Here is a 20,938-nt window from a genome sequence, read left to right as displayed (position 1 = left end):
GCTATGAGACCTTTCTTCTAAAATAAAATAACACAAGTATGCTGAGTGTAGTTCATATTGAAATTATATACAATGTTTTTAACCTTACAAAATATATTCTCTTATAGGGTATTTTTCACAGACATTAGAAATTTGTTTCACATGAAATGTGTCACCTGCAAGTATAACATATATGGAAAATTAGGTTTTTTACATAACTCTGCAGAAAACAGACTGTATATAAAAACTTCAAAACAGAAATATTCTGTTTAGGCAGACATACCAGAGAGTAACTGTTCAGCCTCATTTTGTTTTAACTGTGTAATAGTATGTCATCTTGAATGAAATTTTCACTCTGCAGCTGAGTGTGTGCTGATATGAAACTTACTGGCAGATTAAAACTGTGTGCTGGACCAAGACTGAAACTTTGCCTTTCATGGGGAAGTGGAAGGTAGGAGATGAGGTATTGGTGGAAGTATAACCGTGAAGACAGGGCGTGAGTTGTGCTTGGGCAGCTCTGATGGTAGAGCACTTGCCTGCATAAGGCAAAGTCCTGAATTTGAGTCTCGGTCTGAATTACACTTTTAATCTGCCAGTAAGTTTCAGTATGTCATCTTCATTACAGATATATGAAACATTCTACATATAACTATTTTATAAAAATAATACATACTGAGATTTGTGTAAAATCTTCTCATATTGCCAGCATTAAGTTCTGTAGGTAATAAATCAAATAAACACCAAAGAACCAAATTTCAACAAAAGGTATGAGTATTATTTTCTGATGATGGATTGTATCTGATGTCATATTGCATACACAATCAAGGCTTTTTTAAAATAAAACGCTTACCATAAATCAAACTGATTTGTACGGGCAAGTTGCAACCCCCACTTCTTTGTGAAATTTCCTCTAAAAGAGAGTAGTGCTGCTGAATCAACATTAAATAGCGCTGGTGTGCCAATATCAGTAGGTAGTACTGCTTGGTAGGAAAGTGGTGCATCAACACTCTGGTGGTTAATATGAAACTCCTGGTGCAAAATCTGTAGAGTGTTAAAGGCTGAAAAAGAAAACACAACAAAAGACATATGATAATCAAAATAATATTGTAGCTAATGTCATACCAATAGCATTCTGTATATAAGTCATTATTCAATTTGATTACAGTACCACTCCTTCTAAATCATTTTCTTATTTCTTTAGATGGATGATTGTAATGATCTGTAATTAAAATTAAAAATTTAGTATTGTCAAATAACATTGTTAATAGATACTAAAATTCAGCCTTATTCAATGAAATTAGTTGACATGTATATCATTGCAGTTGGTCTATCATGCAGTTTTTCTTTTTATGTGCAACAGTTTTCAATGTTTGCAGTGGACCTATAAAACTGCCATAAAATATTGCTTTTATGAGTAAAGACCCAAACTTTCAGATGAACCGTTTTAATATTGACTAGACTGAATATCAAAGAAATGTGATCATATAGGTTTTCATGGCATGAAGAACATAACTGGGTTGGTCACTGAAACAGTGTGCATAAAATGTAAATGACAACTTGGCTGAACACTCTGAAATAAGAGAGAATTTTATATATGATGTTGGTATCTGTTCTTTCAGACATGTCCAAAAGAACAGATACCATCTTCATATAGTTAAGGCTATCTGGCCATTGACCTTCTTCTGTGCTGGATGCACACGCATTGCCTGAACTCTTACGGGAATCGGTAAGATTGTCTGCCGCGAGTAATGAATGTAATGGGCAGAGGCACTATGAATATAGTGTGTGGACATAAAGTTGGGGATGTGGGTCTCACAGGGAGCATGCAAGGGATAAATCCCTGCAGTCACACTATCTTCTGTGCCCTTGGTGGCTCAGATGGATAGCGCATCTGCCATGTAAGTAGGAGGCCCTGGGTTCGAGTCCCGGTTGGGGCACACATCTTCCATTTTACCTTTTGATGTGTATCAACACCTATCAACAGCTTAGGATCTTGATTTCATCATCATTTCAGAATTTCATATTTCTCATACCAGAGCGCATAACTATAAATTGTATATTATGCTGTGCATCTTTGATTGTAAGTGTCAACAAATAAGGTTTATGGCAATTGTAGTTAATTAGTTAACTGTTGATTTGTCCATATGTAACATTTACTGGGTGTTTCAAAAATGACCGGTATATTTGAAACGGCAATACAAACTAAACGAGCAGCGATAGAAATACACCGTTTGTTGCAATATGCTTGGGACAACAGTACATTTTCAGGCAGACAAACTTTCGAAATTACAGTAGTTACAATTTTCAACAACAGATGGCGCTGCAGTCTGGGAAACTCTATAGTACGATATTTTCCACATATCCACCATGCGTAGCAATAATATGGCGTAGTCTCTGAATGAAATTACCCGAAACCTTTGACAACGTGTCTGGCGGAATGGCTTCACATGCAGATGAGATGTACTGCTTCAGCTGTTCAATTGTTTCTGGATTCTGGCGGTACACCTGGTCTTTCACGTGTCCCCACAGAAAGAAGTCACAGGGGTTCATGTCTGGCGAATAGGGAGGCCAATCCACGCCGCCTCCTCTATGTTTCGGATAGCCCAAAGCAATCACACGATCATCAAAATATTCATTCAGGAAATTAAAGACGTCGGCCGTGCGATGTGGCTGGGCACCATCTTGCATAAACCATGAGGTGTTCGCAGTGTCGTCTAAGGCAGTTTGTACCGCCACAAATTCACGAAGAATGTCCAGATAGCGAGATGCAGTAATCGTTTCGGATCTGAAAAATGGGCCAATGATACCTTTGGAAGAAATGGCGGCCCAGACCAGTACTTTTTGAGGATGCAGGGATGATGGGACTGCAACATGGGGCTTTTCGGTTCCCCATATGCGCCAGTTCTGTTTATTGACGAAGCCGTCCAGGTAAAAATAAGCTTCGTCAGTAAACCAAATGCTGCCCACATGCATATCACTGTCATCAATCCTGTGCACTATATCGTTAGCGAATGTCTCTCGTGCAGCAATGGTAGCAGTGCTGAGGGGTTGCTGCGTTTGAATTTTGTATGGATAGAGGTGTAAACTCTGGCGCATGAGACGATACGTGGACGTTGGCGTCATTTGGACCGCAGCTGCAACACGGCGAACGGAAACCCGAGGCCACTGTTGGATCACCTGCTGCACTAGCTGCGCATTGCCCTCTGTGGTTGCCGTACACGGTCGCCCTACCTTTCCAGCACGTTCATCCGTCACGTTCCCAGTCCGTTGAAATTTTTCAAACAGATCATTTATTGTATCGCTTTTCAGTCCTTTGGTTACATTAAACCTCCGTTGAAAACTTCGTCTTGTTGCAACAACACTGTGTTCTAGGCAGTGGAATTCCAACACCAGAAAAATCCTCTGTTCTAAGGAATAAACAATGTGGTCCACAGCACACTTGCACGTTGTGAACAGCACACGCTTACAGCAGAAAGACGACGTACAGAATGGCGCACCCACAGACTGCGTTGTCTTCTATATCTTTCATATCACTTGCAGCGCCATCTGTTGTTGAAAATTGTAACTACTGTAATTTCAAAAGTTTGTCCGCCTGAAAATGTACTGTTGTCCCAAGCATATTGCAACAAACGGTGTATTTCTATCACTGCTTGTTTAGTTTTTATTGCCGTTTCAAATATACCGGTCATTTTTGAAACACCCTGCACATAGATATTAGACATGTGAGCTTGATACAATGACAAAATGCCATTACTAGGAAGTTCCTATTTACAAATATTTGTCTACTAACAAGTCTAGTTTCCAACGGATTTATGCAGTGTTTATAATCTTCCTTCTTTATATACGTACTTGCAAACAAGTTAGTTGACAACACCAAAACTAACATCACACTATTCATTCATTTCTAATCACTAATCACTCATATGTTGCACACATTAACACTCTTTGAGCTATCATCAGTCCCTGATAACACTCCTGCCTTTGCATTACAAATCTTATATCTCTGATAGAAAACAAAGGGTGCCAATAGGGAAGAAAGATGTATTAAGCAATCATTTATCACCTAAATGGGACGAAATAACATGTAGTGTCCCCCAAGGTTCCATCTTAGGGCCCTTACTTTTTCCTCTGTATATCAATGACCTTCCATTGGCCTTTGAAAGATTGGATGATGAAATTTTCGTGGATGATAAATAAATCGTTCCTAGCCAATTCTCCATCACTAAACCTTAAAAACCAGTTCAAAACTTGTCAAAGGTTTCCTTCCATTGTATGCCTAAATTATGATGACAAGCAGATAGAAGAAGTTGACAGTGTTAAATTCTTGAAATTACAGCTTGATAATAAATATAACTGACAGAAACATACCATAGAACTGCTAAAGCACCTAAACAAATCTCTGTCTGCTATGTCTGAAATAGGTGACATAAAAAATAAAAAAGAAGATAGTGTACTATGCTTACTTCCATTCCAGTGTGTCATGTAGAATCATTTTCTGCGGTAACTCATCAAGTCAAGCTAAAGTTTTCCAAGCGCAGAAATGTGCAATATGAATTATTTGTGTTGTGAACTCAAGAAGGCCCTGCAGATGGCTTTTTAAGGAACTGGGGATACTTACTACTGCTTCCCAATATAGTTATTCATTATTGAAATTTGTCATTAGAAATATATCTTTTTCAAACCAGTAGCTCAGTTCATGAAATCAATACCAGAAATAGAAATAACTTTTACAAAGATTTAAAGTCATTCACTTTGGTTCAGAAAGGTGCCCACTATTCAGCAATACACATTGACAGTAACAAGTGAGCAGCCATAAAAACTTTAACTAATAATAAAGTTCAGTTTGAGAAGAGTCTACAGGGCTTATTGGTGTCCAACTCCTTCTACTCCATTGGTGAATTTCTTAGCAGAACTGATTGATGTGTATATGTTGTTAATAATACCACATAATGTGAACATTGCATTCAATCTGATCTCTGTACAAATTTTGTACAGTAATGTGATCATTGTAAATAAGTGCTCTAAAAGTTTTCAATTTTATTTTTTTATGTGAAGATATGTGGCTACAATAACCTAAGAATTATCATACACACCTAAGTGTATTGAACATTTAATATTTGGTGATAAGTTTTATATCCTTTTAAATGTAAGTATGCTCATTTGATTTTTTTTTTACTGATTCCACATTCACAAGAGCAGTTTCATTTGAGATCTGTAGAGTGTATTCTTGTTTTCTGATATGGTACACATCCCAGAAGATCTCCTTGCTATGGATCAATTGGAATGAAAAGTACATCTAATCTAATCTAGTCTACAGCCTTAATGATTTTTCATCTATCTCTCTGAAAAATTTGATCATCATAGCTGCATAATACACTGAGCTCACAAACATGAAAGGAAATAAGTATCATGTATCACAGATCTTGTGTGTACATGTTTCCAGTAACATGCCTTGTAGCATGAAAGTATATTGTAGACTGACAAAGATATAAATTTTTAATATGTGCTATGTATTTAAAATTTAAACAATGGAAAATCATGGACAGAATAATTTCTTTGCAAATACCTGATGGATTTTAATCTGGCACAATTGCATGAGCCCACCTTGAACCTTCATGTGGATGCATCAACTTTTTCCCACCTGTTGACAGCGTCAGTTGCTGGCAAGCAGCAGTTGAATGAGGTAGTACGTAATGCTCATGTCAGTCTTTTATTTCAAGAGTGCTATGCTACTGCATAAAATTTTGCCCTAAACTGGGCAACAGCCAGATTGAAACCATTCGAAAATTTAGAGAGCCTTCAGTGATGATAGTATGGGCATCACGCTGATTAAGGAGTTATACAACTGTTTTAAAGATGGCTGCACATAGCTGGAGAGTGAGCCATACTTTAGTTGGCCAGCAACATGCTGAAATGACCAGGTCACTGCCAAAGTGAATGCTGTGGTAGAAATGGTGGAAGAGGTGGGCATCAGCACATTTTTGGCACATTCCGTTATGACCAAAGATTTTGCCATGAGGAGAGTGTCACTGAGATTGGTGCTGAAGTTGCTGACAGTGGAGCAAAAACAACTTTATGCTGAAGTCTCACAGGCCATGTTGGACTCCACAAACAGTGACCACGACTTTATGAACACCATAAACACTGGCGAAGAGACCTCGGTGTAAGGGCATGACCCAGACAGCTTTCCTCACCATCAGGATCAAACAAAGCCTGAAAAGTGCACAGCAACACCAAAGTGATACTGACTACTTTGAGTGTGCACCTCAGAGTCAAACAATCACCAAAGAGTACTACATGGGTGTCCTCCATTGCCTATGTGATGCTGTGCAGCACAAGAGACCAGACTTGTGGTCAACAGGAAATTGGCATGTCCATCACAACAATGCTCCAGCACATTACTCGCACTTGATTCAGACTTTTTTTTTGGCAAAAAACCAGATTTCTGTGCTTCAACAGGCTCCTTACTCTCCCGATTTGGCCCCCTACAACTTCTTGCTGTTTCCCAGATTCAAGAGGCCACTGAAAGAAACATAATTTCAGACAAAGGAGAACATTATAGCAGCAATGACAGCTGAGGTAAACTCCATTCTGAAAGAGGCTTTTTCGGCACACTTCCAACAATGGTGGCATCACTGGGAGAAGTGTGTGGAGTCCAAAGGGAACTACTTTGAGGGTAGTTAGGAGTCCAATGCTGCACATAAGCCAATTTTTTTCCCGGCCATAGGTTGGATATTTTTCAAACAGACCTCATACATATACCCTCTAAAGAACAAAAAAGGAAATAATACACCATGAAGGCATTACCTATGTGTGATGGAATATAGTAGTTGTGAAGTACATGTACAGATAAACAAATTATGACAGTTTCAGAAAAACTGAATGATATACTCAAGAAAAAGAGCTTCACAAACTGAGACAGTCAATAATGCAAGCAATTATTTTGCTTGGCATTGGTTGACTGAATTTTTGAATGTCCTTCTGGAGGAAACTATGTGAAATTCTGTAGAACTGGTGCAGTAGGTCAAAAATTGTGAGCTCTATGGATGGTCCCACCCATAATGCTCCAAATGTTTTCAATTTTGGAGAGATCCAGTGTCCTTGCTGACCAAGGTAGGATTTGACAAGCTGAAAGACAAGCAGTGAGAACTCTCAATGTGTACAGGTGGGCCTTTATCTTGCAGCCCAGGATGGCTTGCCAAGAAGGCAACAATTCAAAGTGTAGAACATCGTCGACTCACTGCTGTGCTGTAAGGGTGCTGTGGATGACCATAAAAGGCATCCACTTATGAAATGAAATGGCATCTCAGGCCATTACTCCTTGCTGTTGGACTGTATGACATTCAGGTTGGTATCCCACAACTGTCCAGGGCATCTCTAGAGATGTCAATGCTGGTCATGGGGTCTGGAATCTCATTGACTGCAGTAGAATTGTCTTCTGTAATGAGTGCTGCTTTGAACTGAGCTCTGTTGATCAGCAAAGACATATGTGAAGATGCCACGTAGGTCAGTGGCACACCAACCTGACTGTCACCCATGTCCTGACAACCAGGAGTAATGGTCTTGGGTGCCATTTCATTTCACAGTATGACCCCTTTGGTTGTTATCCATGGCACTCTTACAGCATGGAGGTATGTCAACAATATTCTACACCCTGTTTTGTTGCCCTTCATGGTAAGCTGTCCTGAGCTTACATCTCATCAAGAAAATGCCCACCCAACATGGTGACAGTTTCTAGTGTTGGTCTTCAGGCTTGCCGAAACCTACCTTGGACAGCAAGTTTTCTGAATCTATCCTCAACTGCCAAGTTTGGAGCATTATGGGTAGGGTCTTCCAACCAGCTCAGGATTTGGCATGATATTCCTCAGGAGGACATCCAACAACTCAATCAATCAATGTCAAGCCAAATAACTGCTTGCATATGGGTCAGAGGTGGACCAACACATTATTGACTTGCTCAATTTGTGAAGATCTTCCTCTTGAAGAAGTCATTCAGTTTCTCTGAAACTGTAATCCTTTCTTTGCATGTACATGTACATCACATCTACTGATTTCCATTTCATTATGGTAGTTCCTTCATAGTGTGTCTCTTTTTTGTCTTTGTGTGTGTGTATCTTGCATCTGTTATTTCAGATATGTCTGAAAGAACAGATATCTTACATGATCCAGCAGCCATACAAATATTATTCAAAGGCTTCCAATAATGTTGGACACATTTGGGCATTGAAATGTATAAATGGTAACAGGTGGATATTTGTACCAGACCAGGACACAAATCTGGATCTCCTGCTTAGTGTATGTGGTAGCGTTAACTACCTCTGCAATCCAAGTGCACTTCCCATCCGACCCAAATTTCCAACCTGTTACACACTACTAATGTAGCATTACCCTTCCATTGAACCCATGACTCACCATTTCAGATTCCCACAGGAGATTGGGCTTGGTGTGCATCAACAATGAAAGAATGGACCTTCTGTCATCACACGTTATTGATGGCTGTTAGTTTGGAGAAGTTCAAACGAACACACACACACACACACACACACACACACACACACACACACACACACACACACACACACACACACACACAGGGTGAAGATAAATGCCACATGTGGCAGCTGGCATGTGATTCCTGATCCCAATTGAACACAAATGAGTATCTATAAAACCTGGTCCCACCAACAGGTTTAATAGAAATGCAATTTAAAAAACAAGGCTCTAACAATGCTGTAACTGTTTGCAGCATGGTCAAGAACAGATAGCATGACCTCTGCACTTGGCCAGAGCTGTCCCATTAGCTTAGTGAGATGAGGCAATGCCATGGGGAATGGGTATGCAGACACACTAATGTTTGAGTTGCATTTGAGCCAAACTTTGTTTTTCAGTTAAAGCATCAAATTGTATCTCATTTACACCTCCACCATAATATGGCACTTCACATATTTCTTTCTGTTACTGTTACCTTTATTTTAACATTAAGACATAACATGAACTTCTTACTGATGTAAATGACCACTTTGTTTCATCAATGACACAAATAAAGCCAATATAAAATAATAGTGGATACAGTAACTTCATCCATATCCAGTGAGATACAAAAAACACAAGAGGTAGGTTACACTATATTGCACATTATGCTATGCACAATAATCCATTCTGTATATTTGGTGTCCAGGCTTATCTTCACAGAGGTGGTACATACACATATGAGCAACATTCTCTTTAGAGAAGATATTCAAAGCAACCACCTTGCATCTGCATCCCTCACTGCCGAAGTGGCATGCATGTGAGCTATTAGATTGTGTACAGTCCTGGGTGGGGTAGTATAAATTTATTCCCCTCAAATAAAAATCTAGGGGTTAATGTCTGAGGAATGTGGAGGCCAGAATATTGGACCTTCTGAGGAAAGTGGAGGCCAGAATATTGGACCTCTATGACCAATCCATTTCCCTGGAAACCCTTCACTTAAATAGTTATGCACATTCATTCCAAAGTGTGGTGGTGCACCATCAGACTGAAACCATAGCTGTCACCAAACACCAAGTGGAACATTTTCTAATGCATCTGGTAAAGTACTGCAAAGAAACATATGATTCAATGGCACAGTCAACTTGTCCGCCAATAGGTAAGAGCCGAAAAGCATTCCTCCCACGATTACAGCCCACACGTTTATGACAAAGTGTCATAGGTGACATGTGGCTTGTGTTCTGCTGTTGTGGAAGTTGAAAGTACTTTCACGAGAGGAGCTAGATTCATTAGTCCATATTAAGTTCTTCATAAAATGTTCATTACCTTACACATGGTGCAAAAGCGATTCACAAAACTGTACTCGTTGAATGCATTCTTCTGGCCACTGGTGTTGAGCTGTGCAATTCTTCATATTACAATACTTCAACAACCAGCCTTGCAATATTAGTGGTACTCCAACAAAGTGACTGGTGAAGAGTTTCAAGAGTCATGACCTCTTTTTATGTACATCTGGTTCTTGGATGACCTCTATCTGTTACTTGTGGACAAAGATTACTGGTTCCCTGAAGCCGTTGCTCCAGGAGAAAATATTCTTATCAGGCTGGCAACTTTAAGGATATGGCCTATGCATGAACAGCAGCAACAGTTTGGCTATGGGATGCACCCAGCTCTAAAATAATATTGATGTACTCGTCATTAGTGTATTCTTTTGAGAAGCTGACCAATGTGAACTCCATAGGACCAGTTATGGTTGTAAACCGTGCGAGTAGTAGACACAGGCACGCAGTTCAATGGATCCCACTGTCATGTGATAGGATATTGTCATGAGACAACGTGATGTCCTGCTTATAAATGATGAGAACTACAGAATCAACACATAAAAAATAAAAAGGGCTCTGAAGAGGGTTCTAAACATAGGTTCCTGGTAGATGTTGGTTTGATGTTCCAGCAGTCTACTCAGTGAGCTATGAAAGGGGGTATGATAGTGTGGGGTGATACACATTCCTCTTGACAGTCCGATGTATTGCTTGGTGTGACAATGTTGCAAGCTCCTCATTTTCGTAAATGTGTTTTCAAAATACACCTGATCTGATTTTGCTATGTGAACTTTTGTCTTGAATCTGGATGATGAATTGCAGGTTGACCTCCCAAGTGCAGCACTTTTTCTTCACCCTCTATATATCAATGTGGTGTGATGACCAGAGGTCCATTCTTTCAGTGCAGATCAGATGTGCATGCATGCGCACGTGCACGCACACACACACAGACACAGACACAGACACACACACACACACACACACACACACACACACACACACACACACACACACACACACATTAGGTAGCTGACCATATTGTGTGAGGTAGCCATTGTCATCTACTTTGTTATTGTTTTGCACTTCACTTATTGTGCAATACATTATGAAAATGAGTGATGAGGCAGTTGCTGCCACTGAGAACTTTATTAAACATATAAGTTTATCAGATGGTATTAGTATGTGAACAGCATTTAGAGCAGTTTTTACTTCCATGCATGACTTCTGCTTTCACAGATGTGCAACTTGTGTCAGCACTGAAGCAGGTAGGCATGCCTTGCCACAACCCTCCCCCCCTCCTCTCCCCATGGTTCTTTGTTTATTCACCCTGTGTTGGTCTGTTTGGGGGCCAGGCTTTCTTCCTCTACTCCCCGCTCCCCCCCTATGAAGTCTGCCATCTACAAGTTAACACACTGTACAAGGGGCTTCATATTAGTAGTTACCATCTTGAAAGTCTCAGTAATTGCATGAGTTCTATTTCCTTTCCGATAGGAAACAAGATGTATGGAATCAGGTATAAAATCCAGTAAGTGATCTTTTTTTATTGTGAAGTAGACAGCAGGTTGTGTGAAAATTCCTGTGTATGGAAATGTATTTGATTAAGTCTATGTCCTAGGCACCTTTTAAAGGAAGAACAGGGTTTGTATAAAGAGATTAAAGTCAGACTTGATATAGCAGATGAAATATTTCAAAAGGGAAATAGCTTCATTGTAACCTAGTTTCCCAGTTAACAACTAACTGAACATCATTAAATTCTAGGTGTTTTCGGTATAACATAGAATGTGGAAGAGTGGATAGTGGAGATTTTCTCATTGAGTGAGCCTGAGCCAGATGCATTCAGTATGGGGTTGTACAGTACCATTCTGCAATTCTTGTAGAGAAAGCATTTAATCAAAAGGAAGTCCTCTGCCTAGGTTGAAAAGCATGCAGTTTCCTATTTGTCATAAAATACAGCATGGTAATATATTTTAGTTTAGGGACATCTTCCAACATTACAAATATAAATTGCATCAATTCATAACATGAGCTACTGTGGGAACAGACATATATCTAAAAAGAGGAAAATTTTGCATAATTATGAACGTCATTAAGGCTTTTGAGGCTTCCTTTGTTGACACTGACAGTTTCATTTCTGTGAAAGGCAGTTGATAAGTGCACCCATGGGAGTTCCAGTTTGTCAGCAAACTGTATGAGCTGTTAGACTGATAATTGATTTGTTCTCCTACATTTATCAGTTATACTCAGATAATAACAAAGTTGTGATGGGTACATTTCTAACAAGGGGAGGCCGCCAATTGTGAAATTCAGATTCGATTCATGCTGTACATAATAAAAGCTCATGGCCAGAGGTGTAGTGTGGCAAAGCACCAAGATGTACTTCTCAGCTGTCGAGAAAATTGACAGTTAAAAGAAACCGTTGCGGTGAAATACTCTCTATGATTAATAATTTTCTACAGGGTCGTGGCGCAGCGGTAAGCGGTCGGGTTCGCAATCCGAAGGTCGCTGGATCGAATCTTGCGCCATGCAACTTTTTTTATTATTTGTTTTTTGTAATTCAAATGTACACACACACACACACACACACACACACACACACACACACACACACACACACAGATTATATATAATTCCCGGCAATCAGTTGCAACAATTATGCATATAATAAGTTGTTGAAAGTCGTTTGTCGTGGAAAAATAATACTTGAAATAAAACACAATATCACAAATAATATTCAAGTGGACACAATTTATTGAAAAGTTTGGTATACACTCACACATAATTAACAATTAGTGACCAGAAGTAGCTGGAGTATCGCACGAACCAGAGGGATAGTTATCATAGAAATATGGAAAGCAGAAAACAGCACGACATCGAGCACATCTGATAAACGATGCATTTTTACAAAAACAATTGGTTTTTAAATTATCTGTCAGGAAACACACCTGATTGACATTCTGAAAAATTATTCTATCATTCGTCAGGTTTGATGCATACCACACGTATCGTATCATATTGGCAAAAATCGGAGTAGACAATTGGTGGTGGACGATGGATTGGATTTTTATACAATCATCTCTGGAGTTGATGTCACGGTTTTGCTCGATTAAAAAATAACAAGTTTGAAGGCGCTTGATCAAATTTTTTACCTGCCGGTAAAAATACACGTCACACGGTTGGACAAGAGGAGTGCACTTTGGAGGAATGACTCTTATAGTGCACGTTGGTAACTTCTTATCATCCTGGACGATCTCATCGTATAACGCCGGGTACGTTTGCCCACCCCAAGAGTTGATCAGAAGGAGAAATTCTTTCTTTTGTATGTATGGTTGCAAGGCATTACGCAAGAAGTCCATGAACAAACCCATTGTTAGTTTACCGGATTTGGAGGATGTAATAACAACGTTGGTATACTTCTTGGCATACTCATCGACTGTCTTCTGTACTCTGGGTTCAAACGTACCTGTGGACTCTTGGAGACATACGAAAACAAGAGGCAAGACTCGTTCAGACATCGTGATTGAATATTGTGCCGTATACGAATGCGTCACCTTGTTCATGTCGTGTCGGGTTACCAGGACACCCTTTGACCCTTTTTCGGTGAGAGTTTCGTTGAACATGGACTGGTACTGGCACCCTCACAAACAAAATATAAAAATATCATTTATATAAGAAATATACGAAATCTGTGTTGCCTATCATATATCAGATTATCATATTCTATCATCATGTCATATGACATTTGTGAACAGCTCTTTACGTACCTGTTTGATCAGCATTAATTATGAAATCTTTGTCAAAATTAATTATCAACGTTTGCGTCTGGATCCGAAATGTGTCCGCTGTAGCCAAAATTTCATCTTGGGTAGCCGTCTCTTTCCGGGAAACAAATTTTGTGATTTTCCGTTGCCGAATCCCACGCTTCTTTTTAAATTCGGTGACCCATGTTTTTGAAACTTTGAAGTTGAAATCTGGGAACTGACTTGCAGCGCCCAAGGCCCACTGCTGCAGGTTTCTGGTAGTAACTTGCTGGAAGTTTTGTCGAGCTTCTACGAAGCGATCATGCACCCATTAATCGATGGTACAATATTTATCAAATTTGCTACCACCACATTTGATTTGCTCTTCCCATCTGGATAAATAGCCCATATTTGTCAAACGAGAGCACCTCTTTTTTTGTAGAGTTTTGAGATTCCAGCCTGGATGTTCTTTGGCCAGATTGACAGCTCTAATTTTGTAATCCAGAGAAATATAGTCGTACCCTTTTTTTTTCTTCTCATCTGGCTCGTATTCGTCTGATGATTCGTTGGCAATGGAACCCATTTCAACGTCTTTGTAGGCATTATTATCGTCGATTTCATTAATGTCTATCAGTTCCTCATCATGAACGAGGGTTTTTTCAGTGAGCATTTGCAGAGTATTCTGGAACATTTCTTCCCCAATTACCATGGCTTCTTCGTTGATTGATGATGACACCAACTCATCTTTCAATTGTTGTTTTGCCACTTCACTGTGTATAGAATCTTTTTAGATCACATCACTTTCATGTGAAGGGCCCGGATCGCTCTCCAATTGTACCACCTCCATTTTTCCATTTGTTTAACAGGGTGTACCAACGCTCTCACGTATGCACTGATTTTCGACGATGTTATAAGTTGCGCTAGGGACCGCATCTACCTTCTTTTGAAGTTAGCAGGCAACTACGCTGTTATGCAGCGGCTCGTTTCGGCCGATTCAACATCTGTCCTTCAAGTGTAATGGGCAAGTAACGGAGTTTATATTTCATACCTGCCACAGCAAATTTGTGTCTGTGGGGTCCCTATTCTAATTCGAACATTAGACTTACACTATACGTATTCATTTCGGAATATCGTTTCTATGTCTTCTGTTAACTATACGTGGTAAACATTATGAAGACAATTAATATCATTTGTGAAATACAACTCCGTTTGCGGAAAACATAATGATGTTTGAAGTCGCCAGTTTTTCCACGACAAACAACTTATTATATGCATAATTGTTGCAACTGATTGCTGGGAATATATATATGTGTGTGTGTATTTATACATTTGAATTACAAAATACAAATACTAAAAAAAAAAAGGTTGCATGGCGCGAGATTCGATCCAGTGGCCCTCGGATTATGAACCTGAGCGCTTACCGCTGCGCCATGATGCTGTAGAAAATTAGTAATCATAGAGAGTTTTTCACCGCAACGGTTTCTTTTAACTGTCGATTTTCTCGACAACGGCTGAGAAGTGCATCTTGGTGCTTTGCCACATTACACCTCTGGCCATGAGCTTTTATTATGCACAGTATGAATCGAATCTGAATTTCACAATTGGTGGCCTCCCCTTGTAAGATATGTTTTTTTTTTAATGATTTAATGTAGGTCTGAATGAAAATCGATGTTTGGACTGTCAATAACAATATATAAGTAATTATTCACGTTAGAAAATTGCAGTTTGTTGTTTCTTTAGCGAGTTCAAGTATGAGAGAAACTCTCTGAAAACAAAATTCAGTTGGAATGACCAGTAAATTTCTGCTAAAAGAATTTAGGTTCAAGACTGGATGATGATTGAAGAGACTCCTGCTGCAACTACTAACAAATTGAGTATATTTATTGGGATAAGACCAAATCAGTTTATAAAACTTCACAGGAAATTATTTTACACATGCTAATGAAATGACACATAGATTGGAGTATATGCTCCCTTGTAACAGATGTAGTTTGTTTGAAAGTACCTAGTATTATATGGGTATGAAGTTTAGCAATAAAAAATGGCAGAAGCACAAGCACTACAAGGTGAAAACTACAGAAACAAACATTGAAACAACATTAAAAAGCAAATTATGCCAGAGTGTGGAAGATTTTGTAAATGAGAAAGACAAGTAACAGCTACTGAAAACTTTTACACTGTAATTCCTTTCTTTATGTGTGTTGTCTTCTAATAGAGGTGTTTTGACTGTCGACCAGTACAACATTATTTTTCATCTTTGATGTTATGATCTTTGACTCTGCTCTCTTTTGTCTTTGTGTCTGTATGCCATTATGAGTTGTTCGGTTGCATTGTGCATCTATACTTCATTAAAGTTTTTGATAATGAATTGTTTGTTGGTGAGTTTCATCTTCTACCCTACCATCATTAGGACTGGAATTACTACGGATGTATGAACTACAGAAGCAGACATTGAAAAATGATTACAATACAAATGTTGCTACATTGTAGAAGTTTTTAAGACAGAGTAACACATCTATGACCTGTTTAGATTTTTACATTGTTCTTTCTTTCTCTCTCTCTCTCTCTATCTATCTGTCTCTATCTCTCTTTGTGTGGGATACAATAGAAAGTTCATGATGGAATAACAAACAACAACTAGAAAGAATAGATTTCTACTTGCTACATAAAGAAGAATCTGTGTCACAGACAGGCACATTGAAAAAGAGTAGTTCAAATATTTAAGCTTTTGGGCAAAGTCCTTGTGCGTGAGTTGTTGTCATGTGCATGTGTGAGAGTTCTTGTTCTAAGGAAGGACTAAATATTTCTACTATTCTCTTTATAACATCTGTCTGTGGCTCAGCATCTTCTCTATGTAATGAGTAGCAATCTATCCTTTCCAGTTGTTGTTATGTAGGCATGCACCTGTTTTCATTCACTGTTGATTCATCTGTGTTCCAATCAAAAGACCATACATAAAAGGTCATGTGACAATAAATATTCTATTCTCTTCTCTTCTACTATATTTTGTTTAAACATCTTTGTGTTGAAAAGATTTGTGGCTGATTCTATAGTAACTATAGTGAGTAATTTCTTGCCAGATATTTGCATAAAAAAGTTTTCAGGTGCTCAGTGTTTCCAGTGATGATACTGTTTTGACACAACGTATCATTGAAAGCACACAAAAATGTTGTTTGTCAGATGCTCTGAAAGTCACTGTTATGGTTCTTACAGTCACATTTGATGAAAATATACTTGTACAGTTGATTACTGAAGGTAAGCAAGAACAACATGCAGTTACTCCTACTCCCCTATACTCTTGCCTATGATATCAATAATACCAGAAACAGGCCACATGGATGCATTTTATTATTTTTACTAGACAGGCAGAAAAAATACACTGCTATGCACATTGCTTAACACTCTTGCCTTTGACTCAGTGCGCACAGAAATAAAACACATGGACAAAACATTTTATTCTTGCCAACATGGGGAAAAAACTGGTCATCGGAAAAATTGAAGAAATTATCATCAAGAGGCATCAAACACTCAAAAGCAAAATCATCCTGGATTGCCCCCCCCCCCCCCCCCCCAAATATTCAAAGGAAAAAACGCCAGCAAGACCTCACTCACCAACATCAACAACAAAAAAAGAAGGAACAAGGTGCCTCAAATATTCGGGCACAGCAACAACAATGAATTCAGTAATAGCTCTACCAATTGTCAGACCCAGCTGTAACACCAGCAGCAATATTATCAACAGTAGGATCAGCATCTGAACAACTACTAGGGGAGCCAGACACAGAAGAAAATTCTGCTGCAGATGATAATAGAAGAATAGGTGCAGTCGGGAAAAGAAAAGCAGTACTTCCAGCACACCTGAATGATTTTTTATTGACAAGGTAAAGGTAAGTGATCAATTAAATATGCCAAAGCCTAACACATCCTTTAACTTCATGCTGATTCATCAAAATGTCCAATCATTGCTAAACAAATAAGTGAAGTTGAAATTTTATGTACTCATGAGCTAAAAAACGCTTCTGTAATGTATATAACTGAACACTGGCTGGCTAAAGATGCAATGTCAGTCACAAAACTTGCAGACTTCAATCTTTCATCATCATTCTCTAGAATTACATCCAGTCATGGAGTGTCATGTATATTTGTTAAAAGTGGCATTGATTATTGGAACATAAAACCTATTGAACTGTTAGCTGAAGAGAAAGATTTTGAAGTATCCGCAGTTGAACTCTCTGCATTAAAATTAATAATCATCTGTGTATATAGGACCCCTATTGCGAACTTAAATGATTTCTGTCAACAACTAGAAGCAGCTTTAAATACTATAAAAAACTTCAACAAAAGAGTGATCATATGTGGAGATTTTAATATTGATTTTAAAGAAATCTCAAAAGACCAGCAAAGCTTGATGACCCTACTGGAAACACATAACATAAAAGCCACCATAGACTCTCCTAAAGAGTTACACCAACAACTAGCTCAACAATTGATCAGATATTAATAAACACAAATGTAAATCACAATTTCTGTTCCAGAAATCTTAATACTGGCTTTGGTGATCACTATGCACAGTTTATTGCTTTGCAAACCCCAAGTGAAACAACTGAGAAAGAGGAACTTGTAAAAGAAGCAAGAAAATTCACTAACAAACAAATAAACTTTTTTATACAGAGAGTAAGTGAAGAAACCTGGTATGAAGAGTATACTTGTGAAAATACTAACAAAAAGTTTGAAAAATTCATGGAAATCTTCGTGTCATACTTTGAAGCTGCATTTCCATTAAAAAAACAAAAATGTCACCCTAACTTCAAAAAGAACAAATGTATTACAACAAGTATTAGAATCTCTTGTGCAGAGAAAAGAAGATTACACAATACAGCAAAGACACAGAACATGCCTCATGAATTTCATTTGTACCTGAAGACTAACAAGAGGATCCTCAAAAATGTTGTAAGGAAAGCTAAAACAATGGCAAATGACAAATACATTGAAAATTCAAAAAACAAATCTAAAGCTATATGGGAAGTTATAAAAAATCAAACAACAAGTGAAACTAAACAACATAAAAATATGAACTTATGTTATGAAGGACAAATGAATTGCAGGGACCTCCAACAAATATTTTGCAGATGTAAGTGAACAGTTGTTGAGTGGACTGGAAGAACACAACAAAATATCACCTCCATCATCCAATAGTGTGAGAAATGTGTCTACATCTTTGTTCCTTTCACCCACAAATACTGAAGAAATTTTATCAGTTATAAAAACCTTGAAAACGGGGTACTCATGTGGAATTGATGGAATACCACATGCAATTATTAAAAAATGCTGTCGTGCCTTAGCTGAACCCTTGACACACTTGTGCAACAGCTCACTGGCACCAGGAACCTTCCCCTCATGCTTAAAAACAGCAAAACTGAAACCACTGTTCAAAAAAGGAAATCCAGAATGTGTTTCAAATTATAGACCAATAGCCCTACTGTCTGTATTTTCAAAAATTTTAGAAATTTTTTTTTATAAGAGATTGTTTGATTTCCTAAATAAAAATAAAATTCTCTCTCCCTCACAGCAGGCTTCAGGAAAGGCTATTCAACTGAAAATGCAATATTGGAATTTTTTAATGAAATCTGTACTAAACTGGATGTAAGTGAGTTTGTGACAGGCATATGTCTTGATTTATCTAAAGCTTTTGAAATAATTGACCATAATGCCCTACTGCAGAAGCTTGATCAATTAGGAATTAGAGGTATATCCAATGAGTGGCTTAGGACATACCTATGTGGACGCAAACAGGTGGTTGAAGTGCGATATACTGACCATAACAAAGTCAGCTACTACTATTCAGGCTAGGAAAATGTGAAATATGGTGTCCCTCAAGGATCAGTATTAGGACCCATTCTGTTCCTCCTCTATGTCAATGATCTTATGTACAACAAGTATTGACAAACTACTCCCCCCCCCCCCCAATTTGCAGACAATCCAAGCTTCCTTATTAGTGGTAAAACAGAAGAAAAACTAAAAGACTCCACTATCCAAACAATGAACAGTGTAGAACAGTGGTTCAGCTATAACAAGCTAATTATAAACAAAGAAAAGACTGTAGCACTGAACTTCTATAATGTAAAAGGAAGACACCACCCAAACATACAAATAGAACTTCGGACAGGGTTCTTGAAAGTGTTGACAGCACAAAATTTCTGGGACTCTGGCTCCAGAACAACACAAAATGGGAGGTACACATTGAATATTTGCAAAGAAAACTAATCAAAACCTGTTACATGATACAGATCTTAAAAACTTGTTGCAGCAAAGCCAGCCTGTTAAATGTATACTACTCCTATGTGCATTCTGTAATTAAATATGGCATAATGTTCTGGGGCAATGCAACAACAAATCTTAAACTTTTCAGGATGCAAAAGAGAATATTAAGAATTATTGAAGGGGTAAACAATACGAAATCATGCAGACCCGTATTTGAAAAACTGTCAGTTCTTCCTCTTCCTCGCATTTTTATCTATGAAACATCAGTTTTCATCAAACAATATATTGATAGACACCCAGGTATCTTATTAAAAAATGAAGATATACATGCACACAATACAAGGCAAAAATCTGACATTCGTGTGAAACAGGTGAGAAAATTATTGTGCCAAAAAGGCACACTACATACTGGGATAAAGATTTTCAATAATCTACCTAACCATATTAAATCAGCAGGTAAGCTCTGTAGTTTTAAGACTGAAGTAAAGGCATATTTAATTGATCATTGCTTTTGCAGTCTGACAGAACACATAAAAGCCAAACAACAAAAACAAAGATTATGAATATTCTACTTTGTATGTTGACTGTAATGTGTGTTGTATGTATGACTCTTTGCTAAATTACTTCAATATCTAGTCCTTAGGATTGCAATACAAATTGTATTTTATCTTGTAAATGTCTAACCATGTCCAGTATCCTTGTATATATTCTATAAATGTAGGATTTGAAGGACTAAATAAAAAAATAAGATGTATTATTTCTTCTCACATAAATGAAGCATTTATTGTGAATGCTACTATGGTATTTGTCAAGCTGGATGTCACATTTGTAGAAGCTGATCAAATCACAAAATCACCAAAAGTTATTGATTAATTTTCAAATGACTACATTGGGCTAGAAGCGGGTTTGAATGATGCCTACAAAAAGAAAATGTCAACAACTTCTAACAGATTAAGGAAATTTTTCAGTTGCTGAACTCACACTTATGTTGACATATTTAATGTTTTACATTATCATGATCTACCACAATGATCCTGTGTGAATTAAGAAATCACTGTTATTATTAAAAACTATGAGAAAATAACAAAACTTTTCAAAAATGTTGGTACAGCACATATAAATACACTCTCTTATTAAAAGTATCCAGACACTCCTATGTAATGCAGAATGGAA

The 20,938-nt window shown here is 38.0% G+C and overlaps 1 protein-coding gene across 2 annotated transcripts in view; it reads right to left on the bottom strand.

The window, feature by feature from the left end:
* Window positions 1-20,938, bottom strand: part of LOC124721097 — a 654,343-nt gene that overhangs the window by 277,399 nt on the left and 356,006 nt on the right. For both annotated transcript variants that reach the window (XM_047245917.1, XM_047245918.1), the window contains exon 13: window positions 830-1,037. In XM_047245917.1, the coding sequence (XP_047101873.1) occupies window positions 830-1,037 (208 nt within the window). The remainder of the gene's footprint in view (window positions 1-829; window positions 1,038-20,938) is intronic.

Source organism: Schistocerca piceifrons, chromosome X (assembly GCF_021461385.2).
Source record: "Schistocerca piceifrons isolate TAMUIC-IGC-003096 chromosome X, iqSchPice1.1, whole genome shotgun sequence".
Taxonomy (NCBI): Eukaryota; Metazoa; Arthropoda; class Insecta; order Orthoptera; family Acrididae; genus Schistocerca; species Schistocerca piceifrons.
This window is presented reverse-complemented; position numbering and strand designations above follow the sequence as displayed.